We start from the raw sequence: 24416 nt of genomic DNA on the forward strand, positions 1-24416 counted from the left end.
TTGTAAAGTGATCATCTTCCAATTAAAAATAGATGTATTAAAAAAAAAGAATCTAGAGATCAACATGGTGGGCTTTACAGACAAGAGTAAATGTGCCCTAGGCAGACCACTGCTGGGACCTGATTAACCTTACATTATTGGTTTGTCCTGGGTACTGATGGATCAATAGCCCCACTTAACTATCAGCAGGACTTTCATCTTTCCCTGCCTGATGTTCTTGTGAAACATGGACTGTCTCTTGCTCTGACATTCCTTTAGAATTTCCTACGGCTTCCCAGAGCTAACTGTGAACTATCTCTAGTTCAGTTCAGTCGCTCAGTCCTGTCTGACTCTTTGCAACCCCATGAACCACAGCACGCCAGGCCTCCCTGTCCATCACCAACTCCTGGAGTCTACCCAAACTCATGTCCATTGAGTCGGTGATGACATCCAACCATCTCATCCTCTGTCATCCCCTTCTCCTCCTGCCCTCAATCTTTCCAAGCAACAGGGTCTTTTCCAATGAGTCAACTCTTCACATGAGGTGGCCAAAGGATTGGAGTTTCAGCTTCAACATCAGTCCTTCCAATGAACACCCAGGACTGATCTCCTTTAGGATGGACTGGCTGGATCTCCTTATAGTCCAGGGGACTCTCGAGAGTCTTATACAACACCACAGTTCAAAAGCATCAATTCTTCAGAGCTCAGCTTTCTTTATAGTCCAACTCTCACATCCGTGCATGACCACTGGAGAACTATCTCTAATTGGTAAGGAAAACACAGGGTCAGAGGTCAGGGTAGGGTCAGTGCCTGGAGTTACCCTTTCCTTCTGACCCTCAGGCCTCGGGGCTGAGTCTGCCCACTGCTTCAGTGAGGCTGCAAAGAAGAGAACACACCTCCCCAAACCTCAGTGAGGCTTTTGTAAGAACATACAGGCCACTTCATGGACATCTAATGACAAAAACTAAAATACACATGGCAGGAAATAGAAAGTCTCCCATCTTCTTCTGAGAAACGGGAAAGCATTTTATCTTTTATGCACTGTGAGGGCAGACTAATTTTGTTGCAGTAACCACCCTAGACTCAGTGAATCGGAATGACTCAGGTATTCCTCACTCATGCTAAATGTCTTTTGGCCCTGCTTCGTCCACACTCTGGATTCTGGTTGACAGACTACAACCGCCTGAGATACTCTTAGGGAGGGGAAAAGGCTTTGTAGCATCTTGTTCCAACTGCTAAATTCTCTATCAAGAGGTGACAGTCACTTTCCTCTCTAACCCACTAGTTAAAACTTGTCACAGCACCCCCATTTAACCAGAAGGGGTTTGGAAAATGCAATTCCACCTTGTATCTGAAAGGTACATAAACATCAGGAATGACTTTCACTTTGGAGATCTGCTTCTTTTGCCTGTTTCACTTGGCAGCCTGAGATCAGGAGTTCATGTGCTCTTGTTGCTCTGCGACCTGCCACTAACTGCTTGAGTCTGCCTTTATGAGTTTCAATTCACATTATCAAGGGCTGTGATTGGTAGATCAGCTGATGTACAAGATCATCTTATATCATCTGTTCGCCCTGTGCCCAAGTGGCCTGGCTGGAAGGGTGGGGGCGGGGTCTGTGGTTCCTCCCAGGTGGCAGGGCTTGAAGAGATAATGCCAGGCATCCTCAGTACTCCTATTCTGCCGTGCTGTTTCTTACTCATTCTTGGCAGTGTCTCTCACCTTGGCTTCTGCCATTCTGGCTTTTTCTTCTTATAGCTTTTGGTTCCCACATGGGGACAAAATTCAAGTTCTTCTCTATGTGCTTCTTAGTCCTAGAAAAAGCAGATCAAGTGTTTAATGACCAGAATACAGAAGCCAACTAATGCTGCTCTACCAATTCATCTAGTTATAGCAGAGTTTTAAATTTTTTTTTAAATTTTTTGAAAGTCACATAATATAAAACATACTATTTTAACCATGTCTAACTGTACAGTTCAGTGGCACTAGGTACATTCACATGGTTGTGTAACTCTCACCATCATTCATCTCCCAAGGTGTCACCTTCCTAAACTGAAACTCTGTCCCCATTAAACACTAACTCCTGATCCCACTCCCGGCCCCTGACACCTACCACTGTACTCTCTGACTCTATGGATTTAACTATTCTAGGTAACTCGTGTAAGTGAAACAATATCTGTCAAGTTACAATGGTTTTGCTTTAGCCCAGTCATGCATACGTTGTTACATATGCAGTATTTGTACAACTTTGATTCATGCTTTTTTATATTATATAATACTTATTTAATTAATTTAAAATATTTATTTACTTATTTGGCTGCCATAGGTCTTCATTGCTGCTGGGGGACTCAGTAGTTGCAGTGCTTGGGCTTAATTGCCTGGTGACATGTGGGATCTTAGTTCCCTGAATCTGTGTCCCCTGCATTGGAAGACAGATTCTCGGCCACTGGATGAGTGGGAAGCCCCAATGCTTATTTTAGATTAAATCCTAAATCTACTGTCATAAAGGAATGTCATAGTCATATGTTTTTATAACTGTAAACAGAAGATTAAGTCTTATTACTGTAATAATATGCTACTTCAATTCTATTTACCTGACCAGCTTTAAGGTTTAACATTTTTTTCATCTTCTTTTTAAGTCATCAAATTGTGTCAGATCTAGAAAAAAGAAAAACAAACACGAAAAACAAAAAAACCCAGCACTGGTGGCTTTCCCCAACGTTGAGGAGGCTTAAGGGATAGTGAAACCAGGACAGTGAAATGTTTTCTGTGTCCAAGCAAGCAAGGAGCAATGACTTATTCATTACCCCAGAGAGAATACCACTCCTTTCCAGGCTGCAAAGAGGGCAAGCTCAAAGGGCAGGAGGGTTGGCTTAGGCAGCGCCTCTGCGGCCACCTGGAAGCCAAGCAAATCACCTGAGTCTTGCGGGAGCCTGGGTTGCCAACCTGCAGCCAGCGCTGCGCAGTCCGCGGAGCGCGCGGACACTCCCGGGGCTGCAGAACTCCCTTGGCCCTCTGCACACGCTGCCGGCCGGTGCGAGTGCCCAGGTAGCGCGTGCCGCAGCACCTGCCGCACCAACCCCGCGCCCGGGGCGGGGCTTCCCGCGTCCCCTTTAAGAGCCTGCATCCCCCGCCCCTGACGTCAGGGTGTCTCTCCGCACGAGCCCGCGTCCCGCGCAGCTCCGCGCCCCCGCGCCCACAGCCCCGGCGGCGGCACGACGAGCGGCGGCCTGGCCAGCGCGCCGCTCCGCTCGGTCCTCCCGCCCGGCTCCGCCGCCGCCCGATCCCTGCGCCGCAGCCGCCCGCGCGCCCTCCAGCACCATGTCGGTGGCCGGGCTCAAGAAGCAGTTCCACAAAGCCACTCAGGTAAGGCACCAGACAGGTGCTCCGCGGGGGCGGGCCCGGGAGGAGCCGCGGGGGGCGCTGGGCGCCGGCAGCCGGCCGGGAGCCTGGGGACCCCGGCCCGCGCCGAGCCTCCCCCGGCCTCGCCCCGCATCGCCCGCCCCGCCTTCCGCGGCAGCGACCCGGGCATCCCGGGGCTCCGTCCTCCACCCCCGGCTGCGGGCGGCGCTGCGGGCTTCCACCGGTCCCGGGCGTCCAGCCGCCTCGCTCAGAGCGACGCCCCCGCTCGGCCCAGCACGGGCGCCGCAGGGAGGGGGCCCGGCTGCGCGCGGCGGGAGATTATGTAAAGTCGCCTCTTGCCTGGTGACCTTGCGGTGTCGGTGCGCCCGGCTGTCCCGGGATGTGCTGGCACGAGAGGTGGCCCTCCCTCGGAGTGGCTGCGGAGATGCCCGCGGTCTGCGCTCCTCACCCGTGGTCTCGGGATCCCTCCTTCCACAGAGTCCGCGGGCTCCCGAGGAATGGGAGGTTGGGGCTTGCTTCTGGAAAGCTCATGCATTAACTTTTCCTTGGAGAACTCTGGTCGTGAAACTCCTTTGAGGCCAAGCCACTACCGACAGCAGTCTGCTTGCCTTTAATTTATGGGTTTTGCAGCCTTAACATTACCAAATCATCATGTATTTCAACGTATTATTTTTAGCGAGCCCTTTATGTTTTGGATGTGCCCATTTTTATGGGGTTAATAAGCTGTGATTATAATAAAAGTTAATTTAGATTCTAATCATTTAAGTCTCACTGGGCTGAGTTGAAAAGTCATACATAGGAAAAATAAGAATATGCTTATAATGTGACCTATTTCTTATATAATGAGTATGGTTACTTTTTTTGTTTGTTTTTAACCCTCTGAAACAGTTCTAGTTTAAGGGGTCTTAAGCTAAGAACTTTGTTGCTTTCTTTAAGTATTTCTCCTAATTTAGCCTTAAATATTTTTTCATAGATTTATCCATAATTAACACCAAGCTTTCTCATCATTTTTTAGAATCTCAGATCTAGTGAGGTTTTCCAAGGCTGCCACAATAACAGTTCTATTGTAAACCACCTCCAGAGAAGGTGAGGGTTATGTTTTACAGAATTTTGGTTAAGTTACGGTGACAGACACAGTGTGAAATGCATCCCCTGTGTGCCCATGTGCCATCTCTGTCATCACAGACTTGCCTTTATAGAACCCGTTATATTTGTCAACTTGAGAAATGGAGAACACTAAGACTATTTTGGTAATAAAAAATACTGTTAATGTATTTTTGCTTTATCACCTTGGATCTTTCCTCAGAAAGATTCCCACCTCTGTGTGGGAAATATTTGCAAGTATAAGTGCATTATTGATGTAACTTGGAAGGTTTCTAATAACTGCATACTTCACATTCCTTCAGGGTTACGGAAGCAGCATATATGCTGTCTATAAATTATCAGGCAGGACTTCCTTGATGTCACTAACTGTTTTTATTTCCGGTACTTGTCATTTCTATAAAGCACCCCGATCCCCCTTGCCCCCAGCACCAAACTGACCAGCACAACACCTTTTTTCCACTTTGATGCTGAAGACTTCCTTTATAAACCTTGGTGCCCTAAAAGGCAATTAAGAACCTTGACTTTGGAGTGGGAAAGGCTAAAGATTGACCCATCTCTGCTGTCTGTGACCTTCAGCAAGTTATTTAACTTTTGAATCTGTCCTTGCTAGAATAAGGAAAAGAACCATTTCTTAGAATTGATATAAGGACAAATGAGTTTGTAGAACGCACATAGAAAGTGTTCGATAAATTACTATTAAAAATAATTTTTATTAGCATAAAATACTGACCTATATTAATAATAATGAGACATGAGGAAACCCTAGCATCTAGGATTTCTAGCTTTGCTGCCTTAACAACAACAACAAAAATAATCAAGCCACTCCATTTTAGCTAAGTTATATGCAACTCTGAAATTCGGAATAAAAACTTGAATTGTGATATGAAGGAACTTCTTAGAGCCTTGGAGGAGGTCTGTTTGTAATAAGATGAGATTAGTGTCTATCACACTGAATCGAGGCCCAGAATCACTGTGTCATTTTCTTTCTTTTTCTTTCTTGCTTTCTTTTTTTACTGGAAAGCCTTTCATTTGAAAGGTGAAGTGACATGCAGTCCCTTGTCTATAACCTAATGTAGCACAGTCTGAGAAAGCCCAAGGCAAATGTTTTTCTTCCTGAGCATGTATGGGCATTTTCAAGGGCTTTTAAAGCCAGTGCTAATGTTTACATGTGACACAGATATTAAGGGAAATAGCCATGTCCTACTTTTAAAGTCATGCCTCCCCCACCATACATTCCATGTACCTGATCTTCTCTACAGAGGAAACTTTAGACCTAGAATTACTTCCTTTTGAGAATGGATATGTTAGATTAGATACACTGTGTTTATAAGTGAAAGGCTCCACTTCAGGAACATTTCTCTTGTTTCTGTGAAATTGAGCTTTTTGCTTGTGTTTGTGAGGGATGATATTTGCATTAATAAAGCAGTATAATTTTTAGTGTTTACCCATTGATTGGAAATCTGATTAGATGTGTCACCACTGTTTTCTTGGTTTGGACGTGACTATTTCTGCCTTGTTGCTGACAATTATTTTCATCTCTGTTCTTTAAAGGTTAAAAAATGCTTTTGCCAAATAAATTTTATTAAAGGGGAAAATCCTTTAAGCTTGAGAACATGTTAAAATAGCAAAAATGATCATCTTTTTAATGTGAATATGCTTTATTATTTAATTTCTCATAAAGATACAATTTATGCAATTAGAATAAATAAGATACACCTTTCTAAAACTATAAAATAGGGCAAATAAGCATTCATTATTCTACTTTTGTGAGTTTTATGCATATTGAAATTTCATTCTAGCAAGAGTAATGCCATTCCCTGCCCTCCCCCCACATTTGTTGGTTTAAACCAGCAGCAGATTAGGTAAAAATAGCTCTCCAGTTCCAATTAACATGCTGTTCTTACAAAATCTGTGCTTTTTTTTTTTTTTAAACATTATCAATCATTCAGTAGGGACATATCTTGCTGTACAGTGAAGGTTCTTCAGAGTATAATTTTAGGGCTCTGTATTAGTTTGGTAGGTTGCAACTAAGTGTCACTTTGTATCAACAACAAAGTTATCAGTATCTGAGTGTCTTTAACAACATAAATTTGTTGTCTCACCCTTTTGAAGACAAGGTGTCATTTGCAACAAAGTATCACAAACTGAGTGCCTTAAGCAACATAAATGTATTGTCTCACACTTCTGAAGATAAGGGGTCAGGTGTCAGTTGGGCTTGCTTCTTCTGAAAGTACTAGGCAAGAATCTGTCCCAGGCCTTTTAGCTTCTGGTGGTTTGCTGGCAGTCTTTGGCCTTTCTTGATTTGTAGACATCACCCTGATCTGTACCTTCATGTTCACATCGTGGTCATCCTGTCTGTTTCCAAATTTCCCCCTTTTGTGGACACCAGGACAATAGGGTGGATTGGAAGTCCAACCTACTTGATGGGTATGATCTCATCTTAAGTAATTACACTTGCATGACCTTATTTCTAAATCAGGTCACACTCAGAGATACTGGGGGATAGGACTTTAACATATGAATTTTGGGAGTGGTCATAAATAGTCCATAACAAGTCCTTATTTTCCTAAAGTATTCAGTTTTCTTCTAAACATTGTATTTGATTCAATGTAAAAGGACAGCTCACTCTGTAAATGATAACTTTTTATTGCATAAAAAGAGATACAGTGGTTGGTGCTGGTTTAGTCACTAAGTTGTGTCCTACTCTTGTGACCCCATGGACTGTATGTAGCCTGCCAGGCTTCTCTGTCCACGGAATTTCCTAAGCAAAAATACTGGAGTGGGTTGACCTTTCCTTCTCTGGGGGGATCTTCCAGACCCAGGAATTGAACCCGGGTCTCCTGCTTTGCAAGCAAATTCTTTACTGACTGAGCCACCAGCAAAGCCCAAAATGAGCTTCTTTTGGGGTTTCGTTGGTGGCTCACATGGTAAAGAATCTGCCCACAATGTGGGAGACCCGGATTTGATCCCTGGGTTGGAAAGATCCCCTGGAGAAGGAAATGACAATCCACTCCAATATTCTTGCCTGGAGAATTCCGTGAACAGAGGAGCCTGGTGGGCTACAGTTCATGGGGTTGCAACAAGTTGGACACAATTGACTGAGTAACACTGGCTTCTTTTCAATGAGTTTGGTTAGTATACATACCTAGCATATTTCAAAAGGATAAAACGTATTTGATTAGCCTGTGTTAATTACATATGATATAACCTGGTAGTAATAATTATTGTCACATTCAGATTCTTCAGCTGGAAACATTTAATTACATTGGTCTTTTGTGTCTTTCTGTTTTAACTCATTTCTTCATGGTTTCATCACATTTAAAATGCTGTGTTTTATATAGACATTTTCTCTGGAGAATGTTACATGAATCTGTTTATGCATTTGTTGATTCAACAAGATTTAAAACTGGTTGTTGTTCAGTCACTAAGTTGTGTCTGAGATTTTGCAACCCCACGGAGTGCAGCCCTCCAAGCTCCCTTGTCCTTCACTATCTCTGAGTTTGCTCAAATTCATGTTCATTAAATCAGTGATGCTGTCTAATCATCTCATCCTCTGCTGCTCCTTAAAACTTAAAAATACTTTAAACCTGTGTTAAGGTATTTAATTAATTAGCTATGATTTTATCTGAGTGAGGCTCTCAGTTCCTTAATTGCCTGCTGTAAGCTGTAAAATCTCTGCTGCATTTGAAATCTCAAGTATGGCTCATCTCTATTCCTGCATCCTGTCAGTTTCTTTGCCTGGTGTCCATAATAGACTGCAGAGGGCCTGTTTATTTCCTGAAATTATGCCACATTTTATGTGTGCATTTGTCTGCGGGAGATTGTCCTTAGCCGACTACCAGCTTTTTAAAGGAATTCCTAGTCCCTAACTTTTTTCAAAGAAATTCCTAGTCCCTAACTTTCTTCCTCCCAGAATAAAAAATACATTGTAAGAAATTGATCATGTCATCAGGAGAGAATGAAGTGGTTCTTATAATACCTTCCTCCATTTATTTATTTTTTACTGGGCTTTAGAATGTCTGATCAAAAGGCAGATTTCTCTCAGTGAATTTTAGGCTCAATCACATATATATATATATATATATATATATATATATATATTTTTTTTTTTCTCTGTGTTCCGGAGCTTAAGGATAGAACTGGTGGATTGCTGGCCGCAGGTACTGAAGACAAGACGCTGAGGGGGCCAGAGCCCGTTCCCTCTACCTCTGTACATTATGCGGATCGGGACTGCATGCCCGACCCCCACCAAGAAAAGGAGGGTTCAATCATATATTTTTTAAAAAAAAGTTCTAGAGATGTCAGAATTGAAGGGGATGTTTGTGAGAGTGCCATGCTTTTATAATTAGGATAACTTGAACCATGCTTTTTAAAATGTTGTTAGGGAGCTCTAACTTCCTGATTGTGTTTTGTAGTTGTTGATGTTCAGTTACTAAGTTGTGTCTAACTCTTTTCAACCCCGTGGACTGCAGCACGTCAGGCTCCTCTGTCCTCTACCATCTCCCGGGGTTTGCTCAAGTTCATGTCCTTTGAGTTGGTGGTGCTGTTAATATCTAATCATCTCATCCTCTGCCATCTCCTTCTCCCATTGCCGACACTCCTTCCTAGCATCAGCGTCTTTTCCAGTGAGTCGGCTCTTCCCATCAGGGGGCTAAAGTATTGGAGATTCAGCATCAGTCCTCCCAATGAATATTCAGGGTTGATTTCCTTTAGGATTGACTGCTTCGCTCTTCTTGCTGTCCAAGGGACTCTCAGGAGTCTTTTCCAGCACCACGATTTGAAAACATCAGTTCTTCGGCCCTCAACCTTCTTTATGGTCCAGCCCTCACAACCATACGTGACTATTGACACACATGGCGAATGGACCTGTTGAGTGTTTGAATGTGTTGACTGAGAATAATTTTGCTTGAGACTGAGATTCTTCTTCGTTTTTAAAAATAATTTTATTTATTTTTACTTTTGGCTGTGCTGGGTCTTTGTTGCTGTATGAAGGCTCTCTCGAGCTGCGGTGATTGGAGGCTACTCTCTCATTGCAGAGTGCAGGCTTCTCATTGCCATGGTTTCTACTTGCGGAGCATGGGCTCTCTGGTGCTGGACTTCAGTAGATGGGGTGTGTGGGCTCAGTAGTTGTGGTTCCCAGGCAGCCTCTAGTATCTTTCTGGACCAGGGATGGAACCTGTGTCACCTGCGTTGGCAGGTGGACTCTCTACCACTGAGCCACCAGGGACGCTCCTGAAATTCTTTGTGATTAAAGTGTTTGTTGTTGACATGGTTATATTTATGCAAGGGCTCCCACCACCCCACAGTGATTCCTGAATGTTTTAAGTTGAGTTTATATGAATTTTTGTTTCAATCTACTTGGAAAATTTAAAGTACCTTCCAAATTAATTATAAATACCCTTGAAAATGGTAAGACTTGGTTGGGTAGGATGGTGACTGTTTTGAGAAGAAATGTGATTTTGGAGGGAGGACTTTATATTGGGCTGCTTCCGCTGGCAGAGGAGAGTCCATTCTGCAGAGCACTTGTGCTGCGTGAAGGTGTCTGGAGTCCTGGGCTTTCTTATGAGTGGGCAGTTTGGGGAAGTAAGCAGAAGGGAAGACTGTTGATAAGTGAATGATGAGAACTGTGAGGTGAGTTCAAGAGCAGCTCCAGGGTTTAGAGTGGTGGGGCTTTCCTGGGGATGAGCAGTCCTTCGGATGGCCAGATAGGCAAGAGAGTAGGGGGAAGGAAATCAAAGGATGTCTGCAGCTTTCCTTTTTCCTCTTTTCTGTTCTTTTAATCCTTTGTGCCCTTGTCCTATATTTTTTAATGCGATTGTCAGTTGAGTGTGAACTTAAGTAGAGAACAAGGAGGTTTAGGAAAACAAAGTTTATTATACTCACAGGTCCTGGAGAGAGAGAATCACTGCAAACTGAGAGGGGGCCACATGGATGGGGGACCAGGAAAGTGGGTTCAGCCCAGCAGGTGGGGAGCCAAGAGAGGAGACCCATGGACAAGATGAACAAGCACCTTTATGGAAGGTCAGGATGGAGTACACAAGAAAAGGCATGAGGGACTCTCCTTGATGTGTGAGAATGTTACTGGGTCACAGGCAGAGAAACGACCTTGTGGTCAGGCCCACCGTATCACATGGGTGCACTTAGTCACCTGGTGGGGTGCTCACAGCTTGAGCGTGTGGGGATAGTGAGGGAGCAGGAAGCAAAATATGAAGTTTTAAAAACTTTGCAGTGCAACCTCTTTTTTTTTTTTTTTTGGTATGTGTGTGGTTTAGATTTTCTTGACTTCCCTAATCAGTTTGGAGCCCAAAGTTTAAGAGTGATTTATATGGTCTATGATGGATAATAAAGACTAAGAAGAGAAATATGTGTAGCCACAACTTTTAAAATACCTTGTGAGGCATTTTATGTTGTGAGACCCTGCCAAGTGTTCCTGGAGACTATCAACAAAATATTTTCAAATGATATGGAAACCTCAGCTGAGTCTGATGCTTTGGGAAAAAACTTTACTATTTATGAAGATTTTACATCTAGTACAGCTTCTAAGTTCGGAAATGATCTTCTCCTTGCTTTGTTCTAACCTCTCTCCACCAATTACATATGGTATGACTGTGGAAAAGCTATCCTTCATTCTTTAGAACCATTCAGCTCCTAGGAGATTTGCTCAGAAAGATGGGCTCAATAAAGGACAGAAATGGTATGGACCTAACCGAAGCAGAAGATATTAAGAAGAGGTGGCAAGAATACACAGAAGAACTGTACAAAAAAGATCTTCACAACCCAGATAATCGTGATGGTGTGATCACTCACATTCACCTAGAGCCAGACATCCTGGAATGTGAAGTCAAGTAGGCCTTAGGAAGTATCACTATGAACAAAGCTAGTGGAGGTCATGGAATTCCAGTTGAGCTATTTCAAATCCTGGAAGATGATGCTGTGAAAGTGCTGCACTCACTATGCCAGAAAATTTGGAAAACTCAGCAGTGGCCACAGGCCTGGAAAAGGTCAGTTTTCACTCCATTCCCAAAGAAAGGGAATGCCAAAGAATGCTCAAACTACCGCACAATTGTACTCATCTCACACGCTAGTAAAGTAATGCTCAAAATTCTCCAAGCCAGGATTCAGCAATATGTGAACCATGAACTTCCAGATGTTCAAGCTGGTTTTAGAAAAGGCAGAGGAACCAGAGTTCAAATTGCCAACATGAGCTGGATCCTCGAAAAAGCAAGAGAGTTCCAGGAAAACATTTATTTCTGCTTTATTGACTATGCCAAAGCCTTTGACTGTGTGGATCACAATAAACTGTGGAAAATTCTGAAGGAAATGGGAATACCAGACCACCTGACCTGTCTCTTGAGAAACCTGTATGCAGATCAGGAAGCAGCAGTTAGAACTGGACATGGAACAACAGACTGGTTCCAAATAGGAAAAGGAGTATGTGAAGGCTGTATATTGTCACCCTGCTTATTTAACTTATATGCAGAGTTGGACATGACTGAAGCGACTTAGCAGCAGCAGCAGGGTACATCATGAGAAACGCTGGGCTGGAGGAAGCACAAGCTGGAATCAAGATTGCCGGGACAAATGTCAATAACCTCAGATATGCAGATAACACCACCCTTATGGCAGAAAGTGAAGAAGAACTAAAGAGCCTCTTGATAAAAGTGAAAGAGGAGAATGAGAAAGTTGGCTTAAAGCTCAGCATTCAGAAAACTAAGATCATGGCATCCGGTCCCATCACTTCATGGCAAATAGATGGGGAAATAGTAGAAACAGTGGCTGACTTTATTTTTTGGGGCTCCAAGATCACTGCAGATAGTGATTGCAGCCATGAAATTAAAAGTTGCTTACCCCTTGGAAGGAAAGTTATGACCAACCTAGGCAGCATATTAAAAAGCAGAGACATTACTTTGTCAACAAAGGTCCATCTAGTCAAGGCTATGGTTTTTCCCGTAGTCTTGTATGGATGTGAGAGTTGGACTATAAAGAAAGCTGAGCACTGAAAAATTGATGCTTTTGAACTGTGGTGTTGGAGAAGACTCTTGAGAGTCCCTTGGACTGCAAGGAGATCCAACCAGTCCATCCTAAAGGAGATCAGTCCTGGGTGTTCATTGGAAGGACTGGTGTTGAAGCTGAAGCTCCAATCCTTTGGCCACCTCATGTGAATAGCTGACTTATTGGAAAAGACCCTGATGCTGGGAGAGATTGAGGGCAGGAGGAGAAGGGGACGACAGAGGATGAGATGGTTGGATGTCATCACCGACTCAATGGACATGAGTTTGGGTTAACTCCGGCAGTTGGTGATGGACAGGGAGTCCTGGTGTGCTGCTGTTCATGGGTGGCAAAGATGACTGAGTGACTGAACTGAACTGAACTGAGCTGATTGTCTAGCTTCTTCTGAATTATGGTATCTGATAGAAACAGAAGTATCTTCCTCATAATTCAAACTGAATGTATGAACAGATCCTCATTGGAGCAGTTGAAGTGATATCTTAGTGTCAAGGTAGGCAGATATGGTTTGCCTTGCTTTTTCGTGTATAAGAAGCATCATCCACAGTGAACACTCCCACTTGGAAAAGGGAAGAATGGGGATCATGGCCTTTGTGCCCCATGACAGTGGTGCCACCTGCTGAGTAAGCCTCGTGCAGGGCCGGCCCCTACACTAGAGGACGATCCTGGGCTTCACCCTGTTTCTGCAATCTGAGAAGAACTCTCTTGTTCTCTCTCTCATTTGGCCAAATTTAAAGAGAGTGACAAGGAGTGTGGCCTCTGGATGCTGCATAGATTCTTTAGTTGGCTTCCTGTTTATTTAAATTTGCTTGTCAGTTTACAGTCCCAGGCTTTTAACTACAAACTACTTATGGCTGATTCGACTGGTGACATTTCTTCAAACCTCTGAAGGCTTCTCATCAGTTTTCTTCTTGTCATTCCATCTGCCAGTTACCACATGGAATCTTTCTCTTCTCCATTGGATCCATTCAATCTTTGCTAGATCTCATTTTCAACCAGTACATTTGGTTTTTGTTGTCTGCACTTTGAAAGATGCTCTGATGCTTTGGTTTAACCCACATGTCTTAATGGATCTTTGCTCCTCAAAGCTCTTTTTATTCTTATCTCCTGTTATATGCTTCAGGAATCCAAGATAGAGTTCTGCCATCTTTAACACATAATTTTCAAGGTTGCCAAAGGGAAAGAGTGTGTTGGAAGAAGCATGGAGATATTCATGGGCCAAACCTGGAAGAGGAGTGTGGTTGGCAGAATGTTAAGACCTTCAGTGACCCTCCCTTTAGTACAGGCCCCTCCCCGTTGAGTGTAGGTCAGCCTGTCACTATGGAAAGATGTCTTCTGAGATTATTCCTTTATATGGCAAAAGGGAGATTACATAGTTGGGATTAATCTAATCCCATGAGCCCTTTAAAAGAAGAGCATTTTGGGGGGGGGAGGGGGGCCAGTAGCAGAAGAGGAGGTCAGAAAGGACTCGCTGTATTGTTGCTATTTAAAGATGAAGGGGCCTTGTGAGGAGGAGTGATTTACTCTCTAGGAGCAGAGAGAAGCTCTTGGATGGCAGCCGGCAAGCAAACAGGGACCTTCTAAGGTCCACAGCCCTGAAGAACTGAACTCTGCCAACGATGCGAATGGGAGAGTTCTTCCCAGCGTCTGCAGAGAGGAGCCCAGTCTAGCTGACAGACACCCTGCGGGCTCCTGAGATTCTCAGCAGGGAACCCAGGCAAGCTGGCCCAACGTGTAGAAGTCTGAGCTAACAAAGCTATTGCTTTCAACTGTTAAGTTTGTGGCAATTTGATATGCAACAACAGAAAACTAATAGAAGGAATAATCACTTATGTTTCCTCAGTTGGCTGGAACTTGTAACCTGTCCAAACCTTGGAATGCCTCAGTGCAAGGCAAGAAGGGAGGAGGCTAGGAACTGTGGTCTCTCCATGTACCCAGAATGTAGAAGTGGGTGTTAGTAACACATCTATCTGTATGTGTGTTTATGATTGTATATATGTACACACACATACACATACAATGTAAACACTGACACATAAAATTTAAGTCTCATTTGCTGTCAAGATTTTCTTATTACATAAGCCTCTTTTAATATGTGCTATATTTTACAGTTTCCCCCTATATTTAGTTATTGATATTTTTCTCTGGTGAAACACAATTTTCTTTTTGTAGTCCCTGATCAGTCTTAAACAGTGAGGCTGTTAATTATTTTCTGAGCATCCTCTTACTTGGTAGGCTGGTAGCACAGTGACAATTTCATTAACTTTGGAATGGAGAGGCTGTAGAACATTGAAGAGTTTTTTGAATTGTCAGTTGCCAATAAGGCATCAGGGAATCTACCAGTGAGAGCAGAGTGCTTGACTGTTCATCATCTGTCTGTTTGCTTGTGGAAGACTGATGCCAGTATAGATACAGGGAAGTGCCCTTATCTTGTTCGGGTGCATTAGACAGCTACATGGGAGTTTGAAGTTGCTCATTAAGTGGTTGTTGAGAGTCCCAGATGCCTGTGGCATGCTCCGTGTTGTCTGTCAGTGATGTGTTTGCTTCATGCTCTTTGGCGTGACTCGGGGACCCAAAGCCCTGAGTGGTTTTCTGGGTGCAGCAGGTGTTCAGTGCCAGACATCTATTGGAAAGGATGAGGTCTTGCACCCTAAGATGTCCCGTGAGGGCTTGGTGTCATTGGACAGCTTGGTCCAGGAGAGAGAAGTCAGACGCTGTTTGCGTCTGAGTGAAGTAACCTAAAGGTGAGGTATCCTGTAGGAATTGATTGCAGAGTGGGTGATCACCATTCTCTAGTTGTCCCGCTTTCACCTTTGTCGTTCCCTGCATTTACAGCTGCTCACTGAAGTGACAGGGGTGCTTCTTTACCTTGCGTGAATGCTGGCCATGTTTATTTTATTCCTTAAACTGCTCAAGTGGCTGCTGCTGGGCAAGAGGCGTTGCAGACCCAAACCTTTGGCTGTGCCTGGCCGCTATCATGTCTGTAGACTGACTGACTGAAGTGCTTTCTGGAGATGTTCTGTTCATTACTGTTACCAAGATTTTACTCATGCAAATTAATATCTTATTATCCAGAGATTCTGTTCAACTTCTTAATGCTCAACATTTCACTTGACTACTGTCTCCTACTCCACTTTTTAATTAAGTTTAACAAGCAAGTTTGTTTTTCATTTAGCACTCTTCTGTCCATGGCATCCCTTACTCTCTGTGCATTTTTGGCCCTTTTGAAGTTACAAATCCAAGTTCTTTAGATTTTCTACTTTTTTTGGCCTGTTCTTTTACCATAAATCCAAACCAGAATTTCCAGAGAGAAGCTTATAATGCTCATCATCTATTTCTTCTCTAAATTTTTTGATACAGACACGGAAAACTCCTTTTTCTTAGCTCCAACAGAAGCTAGGAAAACTTATAGTTTACAAAATTTAAATTGGTCGGCAGGTATTTTGTGATAATTAAGATGCATTTAATTCATTTTTTACAAGCTCTTTCAGCTACTTTCTATGTCTCAGGATATGTGCATTTAAATCTTTTAGGTACATATCAACCATAAATCACCTTATATGAAAGAATATGTTCTAAACAGAAAACTTATCATCAAATCTCTGTATCAGTGCATTTGTCTAAATATGATTACTGTTACTCTACTTATATAAAGCAATGAGTTATGCTGATAGCATATGATGTGTATTTGCTTGCCCTTTATAAATTTAAATTATTGCTGTCTGCTGATTGCTGCCAGGAATGATTCAGATGAATTTCTATAGGCTCTTCTGACTTCTGTAGGCTTTTTCCATAGGTTATTGCAGAGTAATTTGACTATTCCCCATACTTGACATTCATTTTTATCTTCATGACTTTGGGGCATCTTCATTCATCTTTAGTTTACTGACTTTAATTTAAAAATGAATCATATCACTTTGATAGATGGAAAAGCCACATTATGGTAAATAGAGATATAGGAAACTACCACACAAAAAAGAAAGTTAACTCCTACATACTCTTCTTGCTTGAGTAAATCTGTGAGCTTGAAGTTTATTCTGCTTTTGTTAAAACAGGAAATTAACAAATATTAGGCAAGCAGTAAATATCCTAACAACACACTGAAGGCTTTTTCCTTCAGAACGATTGTAAGAAGACTAAAGCAGATGACATCTTCATTGAAGGAATCTGTTATTGAGGACACAAGTCTGCACCAACTGTGTTGTTTAAAACTCACCCCCTCCTAAATTTCACTGCATAAATGGTTGACTATTGTCTGATCTTCAGGGAATTTTCCACCCATGATGTGATTTGATCATGTATCATAAAAGGGAAGTCATTTGTTTAGAGCAGCAGTGAGTCATCTGTGCTTAATGTTCAGAAGGGGGGCAGAGGAATGCTTCAGGAGGAACTCTTGAAATCATTCAGAAAGTGGTGAAAGACTGGCCATCATTAGTGTGGAACATGATCAGTAGGGGCCAGGGTTTAGGAGCTTGGAAACTTCAGCTGTCCTCCTGGTTTTCCCATTCTGAGGACCTGTTAGACACTGGACAAATTGCTAGTCACTTAATTTCATCTCAGCCCCCACATCTCCCAATTCCTAAGTTCCACAGCTGAGGCAAGATGGACATGAATATAGGTTCTGACATTCATGCTTCTTGTCTTGTTCCCCTCTGATTCATATCTGAATGGAGCTATTAATCATCTTTATAAAGAACAACTCTAACTTTGCCCCCCCCCCCCCCCACTTAAAAGTCATCAGTGATCCGTGTGGCTCCCAACATAAAGCCCTTCTCAGTCCCATGAGGAAGTTTGGAGTGTGGTCTGAGGTGTTTTACCCACCTGGTGTCATCTCTCACAGCTCTTAAAGTGTGTGATTGGCTTTTACCTATTCTCTCTGTCCTGCACACACTTCCCTGCTTTTCACCTTTCACACTGTGCTGGCCTCTTTGTGGAAATTCCCCTCCCCTCTGTTCCACTTTATAGTTGACGAATCACTGCTTCTGTTTCCAGTCTCAGCTTGATAATTTCTTAGATATCCTTCCCTCGTTTGGCGTGGGTTAAATGCCCTGCCGTGTGTGGTGAAAACTGCCTGGCTAGTGTGTGTCTAAGTACAGGCCTTGGCCACTGCCCTGCCTGTTGGTTTACTTCCTTGCTGATATCCCCCTGGGTGGCTCTAAAGAAAGGACTCCGTTTAGCTCCTCACTGTTTCCCCAATGCCATTCAGTGCATGCTTGTTGAATGAATGCTTCCTTCCTGTTTCTTTTCTTTTTATCCATATTTATATATGATTAATGGAGAGGGAGATGGCGACCTACTCCAGTGTTCTTGCTTGGAGAATCCCATGGACAGAAGAGCCTGGAGGGCTCCAGTCCATAGGGTCACAAAGAGCCAAACACAATTGAAGTCAGACACAATTGAGTCGACTTAGCACATATATGTTTAAAAGGGGTTATTTTGCATATGTATTTTTAAATTCATTTCTGCTTAAAGATACATCACATATTTGAAGAGTTAATTTAAAAATTAAAATATGCTTTTATAAAATTATAAACTTAAAATAAACTTCTTTAATTATAAAAATGGCTACCACGGTAGTTAACTCATTAACTACCCAAACCAGCCCCATAAGAACATTATTGTAACCATTTCACCGATGAGGAAACTAAGGCACAGAATAGTTAAATAAGTTGCCCAAGGTTACACGGCTTTGGTGGCAGAGTTAGGATTTTTGTCCAGGTTGCCTAGTTTCAGAGCTGATAACTGCCAATAAATCTCAATTATGAGCCCAATGCCAGCCTTAAATGTCAAACTAAGAGATATATGAAAATATTTAGTAATCAGTAAGATAAAGATGAACACCTTAATAGAAAAATAGAAACAAATATGGAAAAGCAATACAGCTTTCCCTTGTTTTCCACAGGAAATTCGTCCCAGGACCTCTACAGATACTAATCCATGCAAGCTCAAGTCCCTTATATAAATGGGGAAGTAGAGTTTGTCTTCCGTATCTGCAGGTTCTGCATCTGTGATAATAGAGAACTGATGGTATAGGGAAGGATTGCAGGTGGCCAGGATACAGATACAAAAGTCATGGGACTCAAACAGCAGTTAATGACATTTACCGTTGTTTACATCAGCACGGATTAAAAGGGCTGATAACATTCTGAGTCAGCAAAGGTGTAAGTGTGTGGGCTCTCTTTTAGTGGTGGGAGGCTAGATGTCAGCAGTTTTTGTCCTTGTATTTCTGTTTTTAGGACTCTATTTACAGAAATGTGTGAGCTTGGAACACTTGTGTGCACCTTAGTACACCTTTGTAGTTATTGTAGTGAAAAGTTGGAAAGAACATAAATATCAAGTGATAGGGGATAGAGAAGTAAATTGTCTGTATCACAAAGTATCTATAGACATTGTGTCCATAGGCGGGTGTTTATCAGTGTAGGGAGGTATTTATGATGATTGCTAAGAAAGAAGAATAGGATGTAAAACAGATATGCAGTCGTCTAATGTTGGGAAAAAGAGCTGGAATAATAAATAAAATACTCTGAGAACTAACATGCCAGGCACTTTGCTATAATGCTGTGAGATTATTTTTAAAATTAACGTTTAAACAGTGATTTTTACTGGTCAGTTGATCTTATCGAGGAGCAGTTTGTCTTTGCATTTGTCTTTTGTAATTAGATTTTGGTTGTGGTGGCTTAGTCACTCAGTCATGTCCAGTTCTTGCAATCCTATGGACTACAGCCTGACAGGCTCCTCTGTCCATGGAATTCTCCAGGCAAGGATACTGGAGCGGGTTTCTGTTCCCTTCTCCAGGGGATCTTCCCAACTCAGGGATCAAACCCAGCTCTCCTGCATTGGCAGGCAGATTCTTAACCACTGAGCCACCAAGGAAGTTTTATATATCAGTGAATTTTCTTTCCACTCCATCATCCTTACTTCTTATTCCCATCCCCACTTCCTCAGGCTAACTTAAAAACAAGGACTAGAAGAATCTTACAAGTCATCATGGGAGCAAACCCAGTTTCCTAGCTGGGAACCATCAGTAGGTTTGCTCTGTTTAGCTTAAGAGCATTAGAGCACCTGCTTCACCATCCACAGAGTCCTAAATTAAATTGTGCTGCTTGGATTTCTTCTGAATGCATGGCTTCTTTTCCTGTTTCTCCAAGAAGTGTAGAGGCCTCATGGATAAGGAGGCTGCTAATGACATTTGCTGCCATTTCTTAATGACTTCCCCCCGCCCCAGATCCCTAGTCTTATCCTCAGGAAAGACAATGCCATGGCTTTGACTGTTTTGCATAACAGGAAGGAGGGCAGGTGGGACATGTCTAGTATAAAAGTGCTTCTGTTGCAGGAAGGGGGACCCCTTCCAGGGCCCGAAACTGGGCTATTGTCTAACACTTGGAAATGAATTGTCCGAGGAGACACATGTGCTGACAAAGCCAGAGATTTTATTGGGAAGGGCACCCGGGTGGAGAGCAGGAGGGTAAGGAAATGCAGGGAACTGCTCTGCCACTGGCTCGCAGTCTTGGGTTTTATGGTGATGGGATTCATTTCCAGGTGGTCTTTGGCCAATCCTTCTAATAAAGAGTCCTTCCTGGTGGCGCACGCATCGCTCAGCCAAGACGGGTGCTAGCGAGAGGGATTCTGGGAAGTGGACAGACACACGGTGTTTCCTTTCAGACCTTTCCCGAACTCTTCCTGTTGGTAGTGGCTTATTAGTTCCATATTCCTTATCTGGATCTCCTGTCATAAAACAACTCATGCAAATGGTTACTACGGTGCCTGCCAGGGTGGGCGGTTTCAATCAACGTGCTTCCCCTACCACTTCTGCAGCATGCTTTCAGTCATGGTGCACACTGACCAGTCTCATCCTGCAGCCCCTGTTCTGGGGATCTCCTGGGCATCTGTCACTTCTTAGCTTCTCGGCAGAAGGCCTGTATGCAGTGCATCCAGCAAGGAAGAATGACGCGTGGTAGAGACATTCAAAGGAGGCAGACATTCTAAGCAATCTTCATTGAACATGAACACACGGTTCTGTTAACATTCTTTCATGGGCTTCTGTTGCAGATAGAAAATGCAGAGTTTAGGAGGGCATACATAGAAGAAAAATCATATCTCCTTCTTTCCACTCCAGCAAAATAGAACAGAACGGAAGAAACATGACCAGAAAACACAGCCTAAGAAATGAGATGGGCAGGCCACTTTCAGCTTCCCCCCAGACAGGCTTTGCCTGGCAGGATCATTTGGGGCACTGAGGGTTGGTGCTGGTTGGGCACAAATGTGACTTTATGGGTGGTTTGGCTTTCTCTGGGGCCTGGCACTCTTTAACGGATTCAATGAAAAGTGCTTCACGCTCTGAGACAGATAGGCTGTGAAGTCATTTCTGGATTAAAGCTTGTTTTTCCAGCCTTTGCAGAATTGTTTTAAATTTCTGGAATCAATATTAGTTTGTAAGTTGAGAAATAAGAGTTGAAGACTCTGCCTCAAGAAATATTATTTTCTGGCACAAGTCATCCTGCATTTACTAAATTGATGCTTTACTTGCTGCAGAACTTCAGATTTGGTCCTCATAAATATTTTTAGACTTGAACATTAAACATATCCCTGCGTAAGAGTGAGTTTTGATTTAAGGTATACGTGGCATAATAGAACTTCATTACCTATACATTCTGCACTGTGTGTGCCCTTTTTAGGTATTTCTCTGGAGAGTGGAAGAGTTCTGCAGGACATTTCTCTTATAATTGGGCATTACTGGTGGAAGATGAGGTGTGAGTCTATTTGAGTTGTAAATTTTTTTTAGAGCAGGATATTAAAATATGCTTTAACAAGATACTCAATAAATTGTCTTGATTTTAAAACTTTTAATGCAAGATGCATTCTTATTTGTATCAGTACATTAGTCTCTTATTCCTGAGTGGACTGTTGGAATCCTAAAGTCTTGGTTTACAGAGTACCCATGGACTGGGAAAAGGTGTGCAATTCTGTTTCTGTAGATTAAATTATTTCACTTTCTTTATACTTTTGAATATGACTTATCTTTGACTCATGCTTCATTTAGTAGCGATTTATCACCCCAACCTAGCATCTCTGCAAGTAGTTTAAGCCCACTTACACTATTGCAGTGGTTCCTAAACCTGGCTGCATCAGTCATACCTAGTTCCTACTTCGTGTGAATCTGAAATAGATCTGAGGAGGGGCATAGATATTACAATTAAGAAACTCGAAAACCCATAAGCAGCTCCTCATTTTTTAGGACTGCTGTGTCCAAAGAATCTTCTGTTAATACATAGAACATGGGAGAAACATACCTACTGAGACCAAATAAGCTTAAGAAATATTGGAAACAAAGTTAAGCATGTTTCTGTACTGCAGGAATTTCCTGAGCCTAATCATCATGAAATGTTTGGAATTCTTAAAGCAGGGTATGACTGTGAATAGCTGATTTACTAATCCTCCTGCCTGTTTCCTTTCTGCACCCCTTCTATTCTTTCTTTTTTCCCTTCATTCATTTCTCTTTTTGAAAAAAGAAAATTAAAAAAAAGATTTGTTGCAGATTACCCATATATGAAATAATAGTTCTCCTTCAGAAGTTTCTAAAGTTTGGTTTTGTTATGTGATTTCTTAAGTGGAAGCATCGTCTGCATTTTGAAATAAGTGTTAGAGTCTTTTCAATAATCCCTTCTACCAAATGAAAGGTCTTTATTTAATGTGTCAATTAATTAGATCATTATGATTTGGCTCCTGAGTAAACTATTCAGATACATGATTTTCTGACATCCATCCTGGGAAACTCACATTAACTTTTTCCCTCTTTGTTGATGCATATGGAGTGACACCTTAACATTTTGTAGTGTGTATATACTATTTTACTATTGTAACACCTCTCTACAGAGGAGGCATGTTGATGCTGAACCATTTATAATAACATATAAGAAAATGGAGTCTGAGTACCTTGCCTGTAGTTTCTCCAAAGGTGATGGTACTAGGATAGTGTGGCCCAAGTTTGTGATGCGCCCTTCTTGCCAATCAGCAGGATGTTTGTGCCTGAACCACTAACAGCAGTGCCGTCTGTATTCAGGGAAGCTGTGAGGGGCCAGCAGGGAGAGGACCAGTACAGGAGTGTGATGTTCTCAGAGCACTGCAAGAGGCAAGGGCTGTGGCTAGACGGCTTGCCCCGCCAAAAAACCCTTTGCAAATACAGAAATCCATTCCCTTCTCACATTAGAGAGAACTTAAAAATATGTAGTCATAGGTTTTTCAGAAATGTTAGGATTGAGGGCTTCCCTGGTGGTTCAGAAGGTAAAGAATCTGTCTGCAAGGCAGGAGACCCCAGTTAGATCCCTGGGTTGGGAAGATCCCCTGGAGAAGGGAATGACAACCCACTCCAGTATTCTTGCCTGGAGAATTCCATGGACAGAGGAGCCTGGTGGCCTACAATCCATGGGGTCACAAAGGGTAGGACACTGCTGAGCGACTAAAGCTTTTTCGCTAGGAGCATTGAGGATTAAGCATGTAAACTTTTTCTTTGTAACATTGTGTATTATTTATTTATTTAATAAACCATGGTGCTGTTGAGTTGCAAATGTGGCAGTGCAAAGGCCTTTAGCCACTAAGCTGTGTGGTTCTGATTTAATATTTGATTATTTAATACATGGGAGCTGTCTTTTCACAGTTGACAATGCTTGTGCCTTGCGTGAGTGCAGTTACTTAGAACTGGGACGCCCCTAAGGGAAACAGACTTTACTCTAGTCCATATTCCCATTGGTGTTACAGGCTTCTTGATTACAGTGCCTTCTTCCTACGTTGTACAGTCTCACGTTTGTATCGAGATTACTAATCACATGGAATTCTCTTTTCTGATGCCAAACCTCTCCCCATCAAACACTGGTAATGGCTGCACCCTTGACATGTGGGATCCCAGCTCCCTGGGGCATCAGACCTAAGTCCCCCGCAGTGGAAGCATGGAATCTTAACCACTGGACTGCCAGGGAAGTCCCTGGGATGTCCATTTTGAAATGCTGTGGGCGTTCCTCAGACAGTCCACACACCCTGCCCCCACCATCCTGGTTCAATCTGTGACCCAACGTCTTTCCTGCCTCCAGTCAGGTCACATTTTAGCCAGGGAGATCAAAGCCACAATGTCCTTGGCACATCTGTGCTTGAAACCTTCCGATGACTTCTGGTTGCAGAGACTAAAATCCTAAATCATGAGCTGCAGGGCTTGCCTGAGCTGTTCCTTGCCTCTCCTCCCTGGCCGAGTGGCAGTGTCCGCTCACACCGTTCTCTGGTCATCCATCTGTCTCACAGTGTCCGCCCACACCACGCTCTGGTCATCCATCTGTCTCACGAACAGTCGGCCTTGAATTGATTACCTGCCAGGTCTGTGCCGAGTCCTGAGTGTAGAGAATTGAATAAAATACTCATTTCCTGCCTTCATGGAACTGGCAGTGTAATGTGGGAGACAGACTGATAATCATGCAAATATATACTTACACATGGTCACAAATGCAAAGAAGAAACGCTTGGGTGCTATGATGGGGCGGGCGGTGGGGTGGGTTCATACTTGACATGGTGTTGTGGAGAGAGACCCTGCTGTCTTCAGCCTGCTGGAAGGTTCATGGTGCTCATTAGGGACAGCAAGGGAAGCTCTTCCCAGCCGAGACAACTCCAAGTGTGAGAAAGGAACCGTATTTGCACACAAAGAGGCAATGATGGTTTCATCTGCACCTGTATGTGTTAATTCAGAAAGGATAGCCCTGAGGATAAATGCTGCTTGTCTTTGACTGAAGCCAAGATCTTGGAGCATCTCTAGCTGGAGTAATTTCTGTTGAAAAATAAGATCGTATTCTGTGATTTACAGCATCAGCTTTCTTATCAAAGATGGTATCTCTGGCTTTTCAGAAGTGAGTGATCATAGAGTGTCTCTCTGAGGACAGGAATTTAAACTGAGAAGTTGAAGTTGAGAAGAAACCAGCCCTTTGTGA

General features: G+C 42.9%; 1 protein-coding gene and 1 non-coding gene across 2 annotated transcripts in view; one reads left to right on the forward strand and one right to left on the reverse strand.

Moving 5' to 3' along the window:
- Window positions 1-3028: 3028 nt before the first annotated feature.
- The window catches only part of SH3GL2 (SH3 domain containing GRB2 like 2, endophilin A1), a 215118-nt gene continuing 193730 nt past the window's right edge, over window positions 3029-24416 (forward strand). Inside the window, exon 1 of the mRNA XM_070480551.1 lies at window positions 3029-3342. Within this exon, the coding sequence (XP_070336652.1) occupies window positions 3298-3342 (45 nt within the window). The 5' untranslated portion in view covers window positions 3029-3297. The remainder of the gene's footprint in view (window positions 3343-24416) is intronic.
- LOC139039574 (small nucleolar RNA SNORA57) lies at window positions 8557-8705 on the reverse strand. Its single transcript, XR_011492913.1, has one exon. It is a non-coding gene; the product is annotated as a small nucleolar RNA SNORA57 (small nucleolar RNA).

This window comes from Odocoileus virginianus, chromosome 18 (assembly GCF_023699985.2).
Source record: "Odocoileus virginianus isolate 20LAN1187 ecotype Illinois chromosome 18, Ovbor_1.2, whole genome shotgun sequence".
Classification (NCBI taxonomy): domain Eukaryota; kingdom Metazoa; phylum Chordata; class Mammalia; order Artiodactyla; family Cervidae; genus Odocoileus; species Odocoileus virginianus.